General features: G+C 37.0%; 1 protein-coding gene across 11 annotated transcripts in view; it reads right to left on the bottom strand.

The window, feature by feature from the left end:
* Nucleotides 1–4903: 4903 nt before the first annotated feature.
* Nucleotides 4904–19589, bottom strand: part of CEP152 (centrosomal protein 152) — a 93509-nt gene continuing 78823 nt past the window's right edge. For 8 of the 11 annotated variants that reach the window (XM_043555470.1, XM_043555473.1, XM_043555465.1 and 5 more), the window contains 5 exons: nucleotides 16752–16848; nucleotides 15279–15382; nucleotides 12707–12863; nucleotides 12354–12457; nucleotides 4904–6252 (listed from right to left, as the gene is read on the bottom strand). In XM_043555470.1, coding sequence (XP_043411405.1) covers nucleotides 5216–6252; nucleotides 12354–12457; nucleotides 12707–12863; nucleotides 15279–15382; nucleotides 16752–16848 — 1499 coding nt within the window. In that variant the 3' untranslated portion in view covers nucleotides 4904–5215. The remainder of the gene's footprint in view (nucleotides 6253–12353; nucleotides 12458–12706; nucleotides 12864–15278; nucleotides 15383–16751; nucleotides 16849–19589) is intronic. The other 3 variants (XM_043555472.1, XM_043555474.1, XM_043555469.1) reach the window with 1 other exon arrangement.

Here is a 19589-nt window from a genome sequence, read left to right as displayed (position 1 = left end):
AGTCTGTAATAAGTTAAGATGCCTATTGTAATACCTACAACAGCCACTTAGAAAAGAACTTAAAAAATAGTAAAACTTAAGAGTAATTAAAAGTGGTGCGTGCCCTAATAAACATGTTTAATACAAAATAAGGAGTACAGGAGTAATCCAATAATAAAAAAGACAGAAGATATAGAGAAAAGCAAATAGCAAAATGGCACATGTAAAGCCAACCATAATTTTATTAAATTTTATGGACTGAAATACTCCAATCCAAAAGCAAAGCTTATCTGACTATATGTTGGGGGGTGGGGGGAAGCAAGATCTAACAACATGCAGACTACCAAAGATCCACTTCAAATTGAAAGACACAAATAGGTTAAAAGGAATAGGACAGAAAAATATACGCCACATAAGCAATTATAAGAGAACTGAAAAGGCTGTATTAATACCAGACAAAATGGAATTTAAGACAAGAAATATCATTAGAGACAAAGAGAGACATTTTATAATAATAAAAGGTCAATACACCAGAAAGACAAACCAAATATAAAGGTATATATGGTTAAAAACAGCCCCAAAATACATGAAGTAAAAACTGACAGAATTGAAAAGAAAAAACAGACAATTTAACAATTATAGTTAGAAATTACAAATGTTCTACTCTCAGTAACTAACAGAACAAGCAAGCAGAAAATCAGCAAGGCTATAGCAGACTTGAGTAACACTGTCACCAACTTGACTTGACATTTTTTAACACTCCACCAAATGAGAGAATATGTATTCTTTTCAGATGAATGTGAAAGAAAGGTTCTCTAGCAAAGACCATATGCTAGCCCATAAAAGAAGTCTCAAAAAATTTGAAAGGACTCAAATCATTCAGAGTTTATTCTCCAACAAATAAATTAAAAATGAACAAATAAATTCAGAAAATACCCAATGTGTGGAAACAAAGTGGCACATTCCTAAATAACCCATAGTTTCAAAAAAGAAGTAAGAAATTAGAAAATATTTTGACTAAATGAAAACAAAAACACAACATATCAAAATTTATGAGGTACAGCTTAAGCAGTGCTTAGAGGGAAATTCAGAAGTTGAAATATCTATATTAGAAAAGTAAGGTTTCACATCAATAATCTAAGTTTCCACTTTAACAGTAGACAAAGAATGAATTAAATCTACAGCAAGCAGTAGGAAGGAAACAAAGATCAGAGGGGAAAGAAATCAATGGAATAGGAAACAGAAAAACAATAAGAAAATCAAAGAAACCAAAAGTTTTTTGGGAAAAATAATCAACAAAATTGGTAAACCTATAGCTAAGCAAAGAAAAAAAGAAAGGTGACATAGAACACCAAAACAGTGATGAAAGAGGTGACATCGACAACAACCCAAATTAAAAGGATTATAGAAGAACCAATTTTACACAATTTTTTTTTTTAGAAAACCAGGGGAAAAATAACTTTCCCACTCATTCACTGAGACCACTATTACCCTTTGACCAAAGCAAGACAAAAATATCACAAGAAAACTAGAGACAAATATCCCATGTGAGATTTCACATGAAAATCCTTAAGTCACTATTAGCAAATAAAATCCAGAAACATAAAAAACAGATTAAGCACCACGAAGAAGTAGGACATCTATGAGGCTCCAACGCCCTCTATATTCTGACATCACCCTTCAGATTAATGTAAATTAACAGTCGTAGCTTGGCTGTGTAGTCCCTTCATTTGCATACTAATCAATACAAACCTTCATTGGTGGTTGTGTGTAGAGGGTATAAGATAACCTAATCCTATTGAAATTAGGGACGTCAAAAAGTTTAAGGATACCATGAAAGAAGCAGAAACCAAGTAGATTTCCAATTCCAACCTTGATGTTGAGAATGGAGATGTGTGACAATGATTTAAAACCAAGATGAGGGGCGCCTGGGTGGCTCAGTCGGTTAAGCGTCCGACTTCGGCTCAGGTCATGATCTCGCGGTCGGTGAGTTCAAGCCCGGCGTTGGGCTCTGTGCTGACAGCTCAGAGCCTGGAGCCTGTTTCAGATTCTGTGCCTCCCTCTCTCTGACCCTCCCCTGTTCATGCTCTCTGTCTCAAAAATAAATAAACGTTAAAAAAATTTTTTTAAAACCAAGATGAAAAGGTGGGTAAGCAGTGAGCTAGATTTTCAGTTCAATTATATCCAGAGTTTAAAACTATCAATCACCAAACAAATCTACATGAAACATGGTTTAGGGGTTTTCCCAGAATGAGAAAGGAGACACCCCAACTGTTGGAAAAATGGCACTGGGTCTCCAGGAACACAAGTGAGACTTTGAATAGATGGTGTGTTCCTTCCTCCAGCTCATGTTAACACAAGCTCTGAAACCCGGGACTAATTTGGAGGCTTATCTATATCTGGTCAGCAATTCAGGTGATAGTGCTTTCCAACCCTGTGGAAGGTTCACTTCTAGGCTCTTGCTTTTAGAGATGGTTATAAGCAGGAAGATGATAAACTTTGCCATCCATCCATCCAACCACTACCCAACTTAGTCTGGTTAAAAAAAAAATGCACGCAATCAACCCACAAACACAGTCCAGAATACAGTTCAGGGTAAGAGATATGAAGGAAAGCTATAATAAATGTTTTCAAGACGTACTTGCATTCACTGAAAACTTGCATATCCATCTCTAGGAATCTGAAAAAAAAATTCATATAGAAACAAAAGTATTTAGGTGGTCATTCATTTCTGCATAGTTTAGTATTACAAGCTTAATTATAACCATTTACACATTCAATGCAATCCCTATCGAAATAACACCAGAATTCTTCACAGAACTAGAACAAACAACCCTAAAATTTGTGTAGAACCAGAAAAAAACCCAAATAGCCAAAGTAATGTTGAAAAAGAAAACCAAAGCTGGAGCCATCACAATTCAGGACTTTAAGCTGTATTGCAAAGCTTTAATCAAGACAGTATGGTCCTGGCACAAAAACAGAAACATAGATCAATAGAACAGAAAAAAGAAACCAGGAATGGACACACAAATGTATAGCCAACTAATCTTTGACAAAGCAGCAAAGAATATCCAATGGAAAAAAAGACAGTCTCTTCAGCAAATGGTGCTGGGAAAACTGGACAGCGACATGCAGAAGAATGAAACTGGACCACTTTTTTACACCATATACAAAAATAAATTCAAAATGGATAAAGACCTAAATGTGAGACAGGAAACCTTCAAAATCCTAGAGGAGAAAACAGGCAGCAACCTCTTTGACCTCAGCTGCTACAACTTCCTACTAGACATCTCTCTGGAGGCAAGGGAAATAAAAACAAAAATGAACTATTGGGACCTCATTAAGATAAAAAGCTTCCACACAGTGAAGGAAACAATCAACAAAACTAAAAGGCAACTGACAGAAAGGGAGAAGTTATTTGCAAATTACACATTGGATAAAGGGTTAGTATCCAAAACCTATAAGTAACTTATCAAAATCAACACCCAAAAAACAAATAATCCTGTGAAGAAATAGGCAAAAGACATGAATAGACACTTTTCCAAAGAAGACATCCAGATGGCTAACAGACACATGAAAAGATGCTCAACGTCACTCATCATCAGAAAAATACAAATCAAAACCACGAGTTACCACCTTATACCTCGGAATGGCTAAAATTAACAACTCAGGCAAAAATAGATGCTGGTGAGGATGCAGAGAAAGGGGAACCCTTTTGCAGTGTTGGTGGGAATGCAAACTGGTGCAGCCACTCTGGAAAACAGTAGGGAGGTTCTTCAAAAAATTAATAATAGAATTACCCTATGACCCAGCAATTGCACTACTAGGTATTTTTCCAAAGGATACAAAAATGCTGATTCAAAGGCACACATGCACCCCACTGATTATAGCAGCACTATCAACAAGAGACAAATTACGGAAACAGCCCAAATGTCCATCGACTGACAAATGGATAAAGAAGATGTAGTGTGTACATACATATACACACACATACAATGGGATACTATTCAACAATCAATAAGAATGAAATCTTGCCATTTGCAACATGGATGGAACAAGAGTGTATTATACTAAGTGAAATAAGTCAGTCAGAGCAAAGACAAATATATGATTTCACTCATATGTAGAATTTAAGAAACACGACAGATAAACACAGGGAAAAGGAGGGAAAAATAAGATAAAAACAGAGAGGGAGGCAAACCATAAGAGAGTCTTAAATACAGAGAACAAACTGAGGGTTGTTGGGGGGGGGTGGATGGGGGGACGGGCTAAATGGGTGATGGTCATTGAGAAGGGCGCTTGCTGGGATGAGCACTGGGTGTTGTATGTAAATGATGAATCACTGGGTTCTACTCCTGAAACCAATACCACACTGTACATTAACTAACTTGAATTTAAATAAATTTAAAAAAATTACAACTTTCTGCCCACAGCATTAATAAGTTAGCCAATTCTGTACTATAAATGAACATAAAAATCTAAAACTTTGAAATTTTTTGCTAGAAGACGATGTTTATTTTGGTTTTTAAAATGTAATATTTCAGATGAAAGAAAGGTTGTAAAACCATAAAAGACAAAGACAGTCTCTGGCTGTCACAGGAGATTTGAAGTAATGCAAATGTCAGCTAAAAAAAATTCAGATTAATATTTTAAATAATGAAATAAGGACACAATTATATTTTGTGGCAATTCTTGAAATACTTCTTTTCCACTAACTGCAAGCAAGGATCAAAATTTGGAGTAGCTATTTCCACTCAAAAGCATGTTGAGTAGATCTACAGCTCCATTAAATGTGGCTCATTACAAACATTAAATTTGGTTGGCCATACATACAAATCATCCAGGTTCACATCTTATTCTGGGTGAATTTCAAACATGCCAATATAACATTTCTATAATTACAAAAGAATCCGTGACAATTCTATAGACCATATGCAAGTTTATTTAAATAATGTAACATTGCACAGAAAGCTAAGTTGTAAGTATAAAAATAGATGGTTTGGCAACCACATATAAAGCACCACACAGAAGCAGATTACACATACATCATCAGGCCTTTGGAAGATTGAGGCACCATTAATATCTCAAGTAATTTTATAAGAATACTTTGCTCATATGATAGATGTTATTAAAACATCTCAAAATAGATAGAGCCCACAATTTTTCCAGTACGAAGTCTTCCCTTCCAGTTTTCTTGTCAATATATCAATGATTCTTCTTAAATACTGTACAACAGTTAGTCCAAATTGACAAAGGGGCTATCAAAACCACTATCTTGTTGGCTAGACAGAGGAGCAATCAATTTTCTCAAAGGCTGCCGACACACTGATGAAGGTGCTGTACTGCTCAGTTTTTGGAAATCTGACTTTACTAGATCAGCCTTATGATGAGGGGTGTGTCTCAGAGTCATATTGATCTCTGGCTGGGAACACAGGGTTTCTTCTGACAGGTCTGAAGTGTGACCACTCTGACGTTTCACTGGTTGACAAATCATACCATTTTTCTCTGTATCTGAAAGACAACCGGCTACTGACGAGTGTTGGAAATTAACAGATTCAGCTGGTATATCCAGAGTTTCTTGTGGTCTACCATGTAAAAATGACACTTCATGACTGTCGCAGGGCAAAGTGGCACTGTTGGAACGCCAGCCCACGGAGTCATCAAAGTCCCCTCCATCCTTTACTGGAGTTTCCCAAACACCCAAACGTTGACTTTTCTCAGACGCAGCATTTTCACTTTCCATTAGTGGATTGCACTTGTATACTTTTAAACCGAGTCTTTCATTAGGACCTCGAAAAGTTGTATGTGTGGATCCAGATTCGGAAAGACTAGGGGTGTACCTAGGTGATGATTTACTTCCGAAGGATCCAAGAAAGGGGTATGCAGCTGAATGCTGAAGTGATTCAGAGCCAGTATCACTGCGGTCTTTCTTCTTGTGCAAAACAAAGCCTTTTTCACCTTCATATGGAACAAACTCAGGAGAAACATCATTTGGCAAAATGTCTAGATGTTTGTAAGTGTTTCCCCCAAACTGAGAGTCTGATTGTGACTCTTTGGAACCCATGTGCTTTACATCGCCATGCTCTGCATCCGCTAACCGCCGTCGTAGGTTACAAGCAGCCCTTCTCTTAGGAACTTGGTCACATGTACTCCTGGGAATACTTTGTATACTGTTTGATTTGCTTTCAGTATGATGCCCTGTATTCTGATTCACATCATTTCCTTTTGATTTTTCAACTCCCGTCATCATCTCCGAAGTCAGAGGTACTACTACTACATACGAGGGAACAAAATTAGGCGAAAACAAAATTAGGATAAAGTTAACATTGAAAGGGGAGGAAAAAATTATGTTTTCATGTATTTCCAAAGAATGTATGTATTTTCATCAAAGAAAATACATCAATGCTGGACATTTAAAAATATTGTTTTACAAATCCGCATTGAATAAAGTTAGGTAGTTGTTATTGAAATCTGACATTATTGTTATGCATCTGATCTATTATTTCCTGCAACAGATATTCTAGCATTTCAGGGGCCAACTGCAAGTTTCCAATTCTGTTCTGATGAAGAAATTTTGCTAGAAGAAACCCCAACACTCAACAACTACATAAGCATACCACCCTCCTGCCCCCCCAACGTCCCCCACCCCCCCTTTCCCCCAGCACACACACACTAGCCAAGACACTAAATCTGACCAGAGGCAAAGCAGCCACATAGCATAAAATCAGAGGCATATCTCAGAAAAGTGTACCTTGGTCCCTACAGCATGGAAAGGGTTTGCTTCCACTGGGGACATTCACACAATTGCCCCAAATCATTAATACCCAAGGTTCACATCACCATTCTCGAATTTACACAAACAATCTTTGTGTTTTAAAGAATGACTTCCAATATCAGACTTGTGAATTTTTGAACAATCTCTGCTTCAAGCTTTCCAGAAGTTCAAAAACCCCATTTCCCCACAGATAGGTTCAAAATCTCCCAGTGTGACTGGAAATTTATCAATTTTTTCACCCATTTCCATCAGCTTTTGCTTTATATATTCTAAAGCTATTTTATCATGAGCAGAAAGAACCCATTTGTAGGTTCTTGGGAGTCTTCTTTACCATTATCAACTGTCACTTTAATCCCTCTCAATGTGAACTATAATGTCCTTAATATTGTATTTAACTCTATAATTTATCTACTACCAACCTATCACTGCTTGGCGAATTAGTCTCCATTCCTTCATTTTGAATTTTTGATGTTGTTCTCATAGAGAGAACATACATCTGGATTTTTAAAAAATGAAAATTATGGTCTTTTAATAAGTGAGTTTAAACTATTCACCTTTAGGGTGATTACTGATGTTTTATGCTACAGTAAGTTTCTATTTACCAAAGCTTTCTAGTTGTATTTTGCCTCTTTTGTGATTTTGTTAGATTGAAAACCTTTTATTCTGAGTTTTTCCCCTACTACCTTGAAAGGTATATATTCTATTTCTCTATTGGTTAGCCTTAAATTTTAATACACATACTTAAACTTGTATTTTGCTAGCAATGGCTGGCGTTAACAGTAACTATATCTTTTCCTTAAAAATAGTAAACTTCTTAGCATATTATACAATATGCTCTTACATCCTTTTGAGAATACTATCTCACATTCTCTCAGACGCTTTAGTTTGTTCTGTTAATTCTGTCTCCAAAGACATAAGTTCTGTTGGGTTTTTTGCCTTGTCTTCTTTTGAGTTAGGTGTCTTATTATGGTGCTGGCTTTCTATAGATATTTGGTGATTCTTTGTTGAATGCTTATCTTTAAAAAAAATTTTTTTTAACGTTTATTTATTTTTGAGAGAGAGAGAGAGAGAGAGAAAGCATGCACAGGGGAGGGGCAGAGAGAGAGACACACACACAGAATCTGAAGCAGGCTCCAGGCTCTGAGCTGGGCTCAGCACAGAGCCCAATGCAGGGCTCGAACCCGCAAACTGTGAGATCATGACCTGAGCCAAAGTCGGGTGCTCAACCCCTGAATGCTTGCTTATCTTTTAGATGTTCTGAGTATGGCATCTGCTTGTTTAAAATAGTTGAGAGTGTAGTAGAAGGAAGAAGCTGCAGGGTAGAAAAACCTAATAGCTTGGTACTTGGGGCATGTGGACTGTAAGTTCCTCCTTAGTATAACTAGCCATCTAGAGCCTTGCCCTGTTCTGAGACTCTGTTTCTGCTGCCCTTACTCTAGCCCAATACTGGGGTTGGAAAAGGGAAAGGAGAAGGATGATAAAGAGGGTGACCTCACCTGGTTACTGTTACTCTAGAACACCAACTCATTACCTCACTGGGATCCCTGAGGCATACTACTTCTCCTGCAACATACTGCCTTCGTATGTGACACAGTTTTGCTATTGGTCCTGCCTGTAGCTCTCCTCTTCTGGCAGTTTTGAATTGAGGTTTCCATCTTCAGGCTTATACGGATTTCTTTCTTTCAGGGATTTCTCAGAGCTTCTGGTCCATCGATTATTTAACTTTTTATTTTTTAATTATTTATGTATTTTTAAAAATGGAAGCACAGTTGCCATGCGATGTTATGTTAGTCTCAGGCATATAGCATAGTGATTCAACACTTCTATGAACATGCACTGCTCACTGCGGTAAGTGTGATTACAATCTATCACCATACAAAGTTATTATAATAGTCTCGAATATATTCCTTATCCTGTACTTTATATCCCTGTGACTTGCTTATTTTATAACTGGAAGCTTGTACCTCTTAATCTCCTACACCAGTTTCACCCATCCCCCACCTCTTCCCCTCCGGCAAACATCAGTTTGTTCTCTGTATTTGTGAGACTGTTACTGTTTGTGTACGTGTTTGTTTTGCTTTTTAGAATCCACATATAAGTGAAATCATGTATTACTTGTCTTCCTGTCTGACTTATTTCACTTACAATACTCTTTAGATCCATTCATGTTGTCACAAATGGGAAGATTTCATTTTTTTATGGCTAACATTTCTATGTATGTTTGTGTGTGCGTATCAAGTCTTCTCTGTCCATTCATCTAGATGGACACTTAGGTTGCTTCCATATCTTGGCTATTATAAATAATACTGCAATAAACATAGGGGTGCATATATCTTTTCAAATTGGTGTTTTTGTATTTTGGGGGGTAAAAACCCAGTTGTGCAATTACTAGATTGTAAGGTAGTTCTATTTTTAATTTTTTGAAGAACCTCTATACTGTTTTCCACAGTGGCTGCACCAATTTGCATTACCACCAACAGTGCAAGAGGGTTCCTTTTTCTCTACATCCTCACCAACGCTTGTTGTTTCTTGTGGTTTTGGTTTCAGTCGTTCTGACAGGTATAAGGTGATATCTCATTGTAGTTTTTTTTAAAAATGTTTATTTATTTAGTTTAAGATGGTGGGGGGGGAGCTTGAGTTAGGGAGGGGCAGAGAGAGACGGAGAGAGAATCCCAAGCAGGCTCCATGCTGCCAGACAGCCCAACATGGGGCTCAATGTCATGAACCATGAGATCATGACTGGAGCCAAAACCGACTGAGCCACCCAAGCAACCCATCATTGTAGTCTTGATTTGTGTTTCCCTGATGATGAGTGATGTCGAGCATCTTTTCATGTGTCCCTTGACCATCTGTACATCTTTGGAGAAATGTCTGTTCATGTCTTCTGCCTATTTTTTAATTGGATTATTTGCAGTGTGGGTGTTGAGTTGTACAAGTTCTTTATATTTATTTTGGATATCCCCTTACCAGATGTATCATTTACAAATATCCTCTACCATTCAGGAGGTTGCCTTTTTGTTTTGTTAATTGTTTCCTTTGCTCTGCAGAAACTTATTTGTTTCAATGTAGTCCCAATAACTTATTTTTGCTTTTGTTTTACTTGGCTGAGAAGACATCCAGAAAAAAAGTTGCTAGGGCCAATCTCCATGAGGTTATTGTTTATGTTTTCCTTTGGGAGTTTTATGGTTTGAGGTCTTACTTTTATTTAGGTCTTTAATACGTTTTATTTTTGTATTAAGAAAATGTTTAAGAAAGTGATACGGTTTCATTCTTTTGCATGTAGCTATGCAGTTTTCCCATCATTAAGGAGACTGTCTTGGGGCATCTGGTTGGCTCAGTCAGTTAAGCATCTAACTCTGGATTTCAGCTCAGGTCATGATCTCACAGTTCATGAGATCAAGCCTCATGTAGGATACTGTGCCGACAGCGTGGAGCTTGCTTGGGATTCTCTCTCCCTCTCTCTTTGCCCTTTTCCCACCCTCTCTCTCTCTTTCAAAATAAACATTTACAGAAAAAAGAGAGACAGTCTTTTCCTCATTGCATATTCTTGCCTCCTCTGTCATAGATCAACTGACCATATAACCATGACTTTATTTCTGTACTCTCTATCCTCTTCCATTGGTCTATGTATCTGTTTCTGTGCCTGTACACACTGTTTGATTACTAAAACTTTGTGGTATAGCTTGAAGTCTGGAACTGTGATACATCCAGCTTTGCTCTTCTTTCTCAAGATTGCTCAACCCTGCTATTCAGGGTCTTTAGTAGTTCCATACAAATTTGAGGATTATTTGTCCTAATTCTGGGAAAAATACTTTGACACTTTGTTTGGGATTGCACTGAATCACTAGACTGCTTTGAGTAGTATGGGCATTTTAACAATATTAATTTTTCCAATCCATGAGCATGATATATCCTCCCATTCCTTTATGTTATTTCCAATTTCTTTCATCCATGTCTTAAAGTCTCCAGAGTATAGGTCTTTTACCTCCTTCATTAAATTCATTCCTAGGTATTTCATTCTATTTGATGCAATTATATTTGTATCATTATATTTTCATTCTATTTGATGCAATTTATTCCTGGGTATTTCATTCTATTTGATGCAATGGGATTATTTTCTTAATTTCTCTTTCTGATACTTTATTAGTCTATACAGACACAACAGATTTCTGTAATTTTATATCCTGCAACATTACTGAATTCATTTATTAATTCTGGTTGTTTTTTGGTGGTGTCTTTAGGGTCTTCTATGTATTGTATCATGTCATCTGCAAAAAGTGACAGTTTTGCTTCTTCCCTACCAATTTGGATGCTTTTTGTTTCTTTTTCTTGTCTGACTGCTGTGGCTAGGACTTCCAGTACTATGTTGAATAAAGTGGTGAGAGTAAACATCTTTGTCTTGTTACCGATCTTAGGGAAAAATCTTTCACTTTTTCCCCACTGAGTATGACGTCAGCTGTGGGTTTGTCATGTTGGTCTATATTATGTTGAGGTGTAATCCGTCTTAACCCACTTTGTTGAGAATTTTTATCATAAACAGATGCTGAATTTTATCAAATATTTTTTCTGCATCTATTGAGATGATCATATGATTTGTCATCTTCATTTTGTAAATGTGGTGTATCATGTGGATTGATTTGTAGATAGTGAACCATCCTTGCATGCCCAGAGTAAATCCCACTTGATCATGGTGAATGACCTTTTTCATGTGCTGTTGAGATTAGTTTGCTAATACTTTGTCAAGGATTTTTACATCTATATTCATCAGAGATACTGGCCCGTAGTTTTCTATTTTTTATAGTATCTTTTTCTGGGTTGGTATCAAGGTAATGCTGGCCTTATAGAAATGAATTTGGAAGTTTTCCTTCCTCTTATATTTTTCGGAATAGTTTGAGGACAGGGATTAATCCTTCTTTAAATGTTTGGTAGCATTCACTTGTGAATCGATCTAGTTGTGGACTTGTGTTTGTTGGAAGTTTTATACTTACTCATTCAATTTTGTTACTAGTAATTGGTCTATTCAGATTTTCTATTTCTTTCTAATTCAGTCTTATAAGATTGTATGTTTCTAGAAATTTATCCCTTGGTTCTAAGTTGTCCAATTTGTTGGCATATAATTTTTCATAGTAGTCTTTTATATTCCTCCGTATTTCTGTGGTGTCAGTTGCTACTTCTCTTTCATTTCTAGTTTTGAGTCCTATCTTTTTTCTTGATGAGTCTGGCTAAAGGTTTATCAATTTTATGTTTTTAACAGACCAGCTCTTGGTTTTGTTGATCTCTCTTACTTTTTTTTTTAGTCTCTCATTTATTTCTGTTCTGATCTTTATCATTTTCTCCCTTCTACTAACTTTTTAAAAATAGTTTCTAGCATTTCTAGGAATGGACGTAACAATAGAAAGCTGATGGATATGTTCAGTCTGTCTACTTGAGCTGGAAATTCTATACTCTTTTTTGAAAGTTTCCAGTTTAAGTAAAACACAGCTACAACTTTATAAATTAACTCGCTCCTTACATTCCTTACTCTTTTTCATACTAAAAATATTAAACATCTAAGAGGCAAGGGAGAAAAAAACCCTTCAAGTGAGTCATTTTGACATACCTGACTGTGTACTTTTGCTCTGGGATTTATTAGAAATAGGCGTTTCCAGCAATTTTGCCATTGTAGCAAGTTTGCTAGCAGCATTCATAATCTTTTTCTCAGCCCTGTGGGGAATTCCAGAATATTAAATTAATAATAGTTTAAAGGAAAAAATGAGTTTCCTTAGCCCCAGGATTTCTGTTTTCCTATTAGTTCTGCCAATATTTAGGGTAGTACGGACATAAGCCTCTCTTAACCCCTAATGGCTGATCATGTAGAAATAGTTAATTTTGTGGTTAAGGAAAATGTTTAGAAAATGACAACATGATGTCTTGGTAGGCTCAGGACACGCTATTTGTTTAGACTGAACTTACCCTTCCTGTTTTCCATTATCCTGCAAAATCTGTTGGAGGCAAGTCAAGTAATACTTGCGCATCTTTCGGGCAGTTTCTTGACGTTCTCGCAATACCTCTGCTTTTACCATTTCCGCAGCTCTTTCTTTACTCTCTTGAATATAACGAAGCATATCACCTAGAGGGGAGGTGGGGTAGGGAGTTGGTGTGAGACAGGAATCCCCACAAAAATGCAAGTTTACTATCAGTTTTTTCACAAATAGGGGAGGCAAACTTCAGATCAGTTTTCTGGGAGATGAAGTGACTAGAGGTATAAACATTATACTTTTCCACAATCATTAAAATGGAATGTTTCAGATCACTATTTTGGGAGACTCAGAGGAGAAATAATCTACAAGTCCTTTTAGAATGAAGATAGCCACATATGGTAAGGAAATAGCATATTCCCTAGGAAAACTTTGTCATATTCTAAAACACTAAGGCAAGAAAATAAATATTAGATACAGAAACTTACACATTTCAATTATGTGTAACGTGTCTGATTAAGAGAGGAAAAATAAATACACAAAAAGGGTGAGGAAGAAAGGAAGGAAGAACCAGACACAGAAGGACAGAAGGAGGCAATATGAACCAGAGAGACTCAGATTCCTATCACTTATGCTCTGAAAAATCCATTTTTCAATATTATTCAATTCTTTAGGCAGCAGTTAAAAGTATCTAAGTAAATATAATGCTACAATCCATGAGAGATATGTATAAAATGCCAGGGAGAAGGATGAGACTTATATCGCCTTCTGGAATTTACATTTAAAAATAATTCACTGCTTGCAGTGAATTTAATATTGGATTGAGACTACCATTACTTAAGGTTAACATTTTTTTTTTTTTTATTAAATCTAGGGCTACATCCTACCTCTAGAATATATCACCATTCCTATTATATTAAATATTCAATTCATAGAGGAATTTCCCTCAATATCAGTAAGCTCTTCCCGAAGATTAGACGCTCTATGCGAAAAATACTAACTAGAAGGCTCTTTCTCATTATTTGAAGTGGGACAAATTAAGATGGAATACATGTCAACACAAAACCTCCAACCAATGTCTAAAATATTAAACAAATACATATACATACAAGTTAGCACATGAGTATGAAAAAAAAACACTTAAAATTTCACTTCCCAACTGATAAAATTGTTAATAAAAAGTTGCTTTGTTTGTATTTGTAGTAATATGGCCTCTGTTGGCACTGGCAACAACTGAGAAGCAAATTCTCTTTATTGACACTAAGTGGGCTTTTCCAAACATCCAAGCATGATGCTGATGATCTACCAATTACATCTGGAACTTAAGACCTTTCCCATTCATTCTGTTAAAAATAAATGCAATTTGGGGGCATCTGGGTGGCTCAGTCAGTTGAGCATCTGACTTTGGTTCAGGTCATGATCTCACAGTTTGTGGGTTTGAGCCCCGCATTGGGCTCCGTGCTGACAGCTCAGAGCCTGGAGCCTACTTTGGAGTCTGTGTCTCCTGCTCTCTCTTACCCTCTCCCACTCGTGCTCTGTCTCTCAAAAGTGAATAAACATTAAAAAACATTTTTAAAAAATAAACGCAATTTTAAGAGGTAAACATACAGTTCTCCTGTATCAACACTGGTTACTGTTCTGGGACATACATGGAATCTATGCAATATTGTTTGTAATTTAAAAACAGGAGATATTCTACTGAGAAAACATAAACGAGAGAAATGCTCTGCCAGGTATGCTGCATCACCTCTTACTGCAAAGGACTTGATGAACAAATTTATATGTATTATTTAATCCATTATAAAAATAATGACAAACAACAGAACAATGCCTAACTAGTATGGCCTTTACAAAGACAAATATAATATGATCTCACTCATACGTGGAATTTGAGAAACTCAACAGATGAACATCAGGGAAGGGATGAAAAAATAAGATAAAAACAGAGAGGGAGGCCAAACATTGAGACTCCTAAATACAGAAAACAAACTGAAGGTTGCTGGAGGGGGGAGTAGACGGGGTGGGGGTGGGTTAAATGGGTGATGGGCATTAAGGAAGGCACTTTTTGGGATGAGCACTGGGTGTCAGTTTTAAGAGATGAATCACTGGGTTCTACTCCTGAAGCCAAGACTACACTATATGTTAACTAGCTTGAATATAAATTAAAATAATAATAACACTGGCATTGAACAATATAAAATTAAAAAAAAAAGTTTACAGTAGAAAGTAATACTTGCTAATTTAAAACTCACATGACATTTTGTTTTAGTTATTTAAGTTTTAAGATTATGAAATTTTTAGTTTGACATTAGTGCCCAAAAAAGGAACAGGATAATTAATAATAATTAATGATGTAAAATAACTCTACACTCATGTCACTTCCAAAAGATATTGGGCAAAATTACCCATTGCTGCATAATTTAGAAAAGGAGTCACTAATCTCTTCTAAAAGCAGGTAAGATCTCAGAACAAAATAATTTGGAAAATTCCCCCAAATTACTAGTACTAGTGAGTAAAAAAATGGTTCAGACAACCTTAAAATCCTGCGACTCCCCTTAGGAACTTACGCTTAATTTTTTTTACAGCTTTAATGTACTGTCCACGAAGTTCCTCCAAGGCCTTCCCACTGCACAGCAGGCAAGCATTTTCAATGGCCCCTTCTGACAATGACCTAAAAATGAACCAAATATTGCAAACAGAGATTTTAAGTAAAAATATCTATATACTCCAATAACATCCAATTGAGATGTGCTAAAAAAATCATATATGAGGTCTTTATTATATAGTTATTTAAAATAAAAGAAAAACGGAAACAAATGTTATGGTTACTTAAATAAATCATGATAAATCCACATGATGAAAATATATGCAGCAACTGAAAAGCATATTATGGGAGGATATTTTATGACATATGGAAATGTTTATCTTAGGACATTCGGTTAATAAAAGGTTACAAAACAGCTTCCATAATAATCTCTATTTTTAAAACATGCACACATGTGTACAAGGGGCTTAAATGATATAAAACAAGAGGCTGACAGAGGGTATCTGCTGAGAATAGGGTTTTGGAAGATTTTCTTTCTTTATACTTCTTGCTATATAACAATGACAAGTTTTATATTCTTGGTATGATATTAATATAATTTATATAAAAAATTAAACATACTTAGAAATAAACAATTTCTTTAAAATAGTATAAGTCTGGGGCACCTGGGTGGCTCAGTCAGTTAAGCCTCCGACTTCAGCTCAGGTCATCATCTCACGGTTCATGAGTTCAGGCCCCACATCAGGCTCTGTGCTGACAGCTCAGAGCCTGGAGCCTGCTTCGGATTCTGTGCCTCCCTCTCTCTCTCTGCCTCTTCCCCGCTCATTCTCTCTCTCTCTCTCTCGCTCTTAAAAGTAAATATTTTTTAAAAAGTAATAATAAAATAAATAAAATGAAATAAAAATGGGACTGTATTATAAATATTGTTCTATAACCTGTTTTTTAAATTTAATAATATATTTTGGATATCTTTTTTTTTTTAATTTTTTTTTCAACGTTTTATTTATTTTTTTTGTGACAGAGAGAGACAGAGCATGAACGGGGGAAGGGCAGAGAGAGAGGGAGACACAGAATCGGAAACAGGCTCCAGGCTCTGAGCCATCAGCCCAGAGCCTGACGCGGGGCTCGAACTCACGGACCGCGAGATCGTGACCTGGCTGAAGTCGGACGCTTAACCGACTGCGCCACCCAGGCGCCCCTTTTTTTTTAATTTTTTTTTTCAACGTTTTATGGATATCTTTTTAAATAAATCATTCTTGGGGCATCTGGGTGGCTCAGTCGGTTGAGCGTCCTCCGACTTCGGCTCAGGTCATGATCTCGCGGTTTGTGAGTTCGAGCCCCGCGTTGGGCTCTGTGCTGACAGCTCAGAGCCTGGAGCCTGCTTTGGATTCTGTGTCTCCCTGCCTCTCTGCCCCTTCCCTGCTCATGCTGTCTCCCAAAAACAAATAAATGTTAAAAAAAAAAAAAAAGTTTTTTTTTAATGGTAAAACTCTACCTTGGTGGTGTTCTGCAAAGTGCTCTCAGTTCTTCCAATTTACTCTTCATGTCATTGTTTTCTTCTATTAGTTCTTCAACAACTTTATTATTCTCTTCTAAAAAGGAAAGTTAATAGTGGTCAGTTAACCTTTTTTTCTTCAGTCTTCCTTTCCCTTAAGTTCCCAGAGCAAATGTTTGTAGAGAAGACTGTGGGAATTCCAGCTGCTCCCCACATCACTCATTCCCTGATGAATCCTAATGTCACCACTCCCTGTTCTGGCTCCTAAGTGCTTGAAATCTGGATTCCACCCTCATCTTGCCTGGGTCACACACTGCCCTGGAATAGGTTTCCAACCGTTTCAGATGCATCTGTTTTGTTTCCCAGCTACACTGAAGCCCCCTAGAAACATACCAGGTCTTGTAATTTCACAATCCTTATGCTCCTATACATGAGCATTGAACAAGCACTTCTAAACAAAATAAAAAGAAAGTTGAGCTTAAGTAGGTGCCACTTTCACAATTAATGTAAGATTTTCAATTCTTTAAACTTTTAAAAAGAGGATGAGAGGAAACCGATGGGGCCACATGGAACGGAGAACAAAACATGAATTTCTGAGTGAGAGAGACATGGGTTTAAATCCTACCTCTGCTCCTTACCAGTTAAATGAGCTTAGGCAAATTACTTAAATTTTCTGAACCTGAGTTTTTTTCATATGGAAAACGGAGATAGTATTACCTACTTTGAAGATAATAGAAATAAAATAAGTGCATCTTATTTAAAGCCTGGCAATACCAATGTCTAATAGATATGAACACGGCACACCATGTTTCCTGCCATGCTCCTCTCTCAACACACCCTGTCAATTGAGTAATAAAGTGCTCTATTTCTCCTAGCGATTGACATAACTTGTATGTTTTTAAATCACTTCCTCTTACTCCACCACTTTGCAATAAATGCTACCAACACCATGGAAAGTGGAATTTAAGAAACTGAAAAGAAGCAACCATAGTAGCAAAAACATTATCAACTAATAGATTTACATTAAGACACACACTGAAATCAAACTATCAAGTGACTTAAATTTTGACCCCCAACCCCTTTTATCAGTCCATTGTTTTGAGCTAAGTACCAACTTCTTGGATTATTTCTAAGTCTATAAATTATAGAAGATAGCCTCAAAAAGCACTATGTGGAATAACTGGGATCACAACATACGGTGCTAAACATTATTTATGAATAACAATCTTATCCAGCTGCCTTTGTCATTTTACTAGGTAAAACAAATATTCTTAACTTTCATCAAATTTCACAAGAGCTCCTTAACTCTCCTGGCTTCTACCAAAGACCTAAGCCATCACCATAGGAATTACAGTTGTTAAAATTTTTATCTCAAAATTCTTAAAATCCATTCTTGCCTTAAAGGTAATTATTATCTATCTCTAACAGACTTGGTAAGCAGTAGGCGGAAGCGAAGCGGATGGCTTCTCTTAGTCAACAGTATTCACAGAGCGTGCTATGTTGCCAGGTACTGTGCTAAGTGCTGGGTCAGGACTTGATCCTTGTCACCATCAAGGCTACCCTCCAAAGGACAATACAGACAAAAATTAATTACAAGGATGATGTGATAAATGTTAGAAAAATCATAGATGCTGTGGGTAATGTCTAACAGAAAAAAGCTAACTAGTTAAGTCTGGGGTGGTGAGGAAAGCCTCCCTGAGGAAACAGTGTACTGGGGAGAGAGGAGTAGGAGTTAGCCCGGCAATGTGATCAGGATGGAAAGACAGATGTTTTGGTAAAGGGAGATGAAAACAGATGAGAGAGAAGAGAGATAATGAGAGAATAAGGAGGCTGGGGCAAGATGAGACTAAGGGGCTGGCAGATGTTGAATCATAAAAGGCTTCTTAAACAATGTTAAATAAAATGTTTGTACTTCCTACTGAGGACCAGATGAGCCATGGAAGGACTTCAAACAAAAGAGCTGCATGATTCAATCTATTTTTTTAAAAGGTCACTCTTGGGGCCCCTGGGTGGCTCAGTAGGTTAAGTGTCCAACTTCAGCTCAGGTCATGACCTCACAGTTCGTGGGTTCAAGCCCCGCATCGGGCTCTGTGCTGACAGCTCGGAGCCTGGAGCCTGCTTCGGATTCTGTGTTCTCCTCTCTCTCTCTGCCCCTCCTCTGCTCACGCTCTGTCTCTCGCTCTCTCAAAAATAAATAAACTTTAAAAAAAAAAAAAAAAAGGATACTATTGCTGTCTAATGGGGAATGGATTAGAGGAAGCAGAGCCAGAAAGTGACTGCCATCCAGGTGAACAATAGAGTTGAAATGTAGAAATAAAGTGAACCTATCCACCTGGTCTTTTCTGGATGACACAATTATTTGGGACCCTTGCATTCAATCCTTCATTCATGTAAACATTTATTATCATCTGACATGTAATGGGCATCCTGACTACAAAGATGAAGATACAACATATTCCTTATCCTCAGGGAACATACAGGTTGGAAAAGGGTATCAGGCAAGTAACCAAAACAATTAAATACTGAATGGAAATAGACGAGCTAAGTGCTATGGGGCCACACAGAAGTGGCCCACCTCACCCAGACTAGAAAAAATCAAGAAGGGCTCTGCAGATAAGGCATCCTCCCAGTTGAATCCTAGAGGATGAGGAAGAGTTAGGCCAAAATGAGAGTGAAAGGGTAAAGTGTAGGAAAGAATGACAACATTGTCCAGCAGTAAAATTCCTGACCAGCAGGGCAATCTGAATATTTTGCATGTACAGAGTATAGAGCACAGGAATATAAGTGACTAGCACAAGGTGAGAAGGAGCAACCTCAGAAGCCCAGTAGCCTCCCTTC

The sequence above is a fragment of the Prionailurus bengalensis genome, chromosome B3 (assembly GCF_016509475.1).
Source record: "Prionailurus bengalensis isolate Pbe53 chromosome B3, Fcat_Pben_1.1_paternal_pri, whole genome shotgun sequence".
Taxonomy (NCBI): Eukaryota; Metazoa; Chordata; class Mammalia; order Carnivora; family Felidae; genus Prionailurus; species Prionailurus bengalensis.
This window is presented reverse-complemented; position numbering and strand designations above follow the sequence as displayed.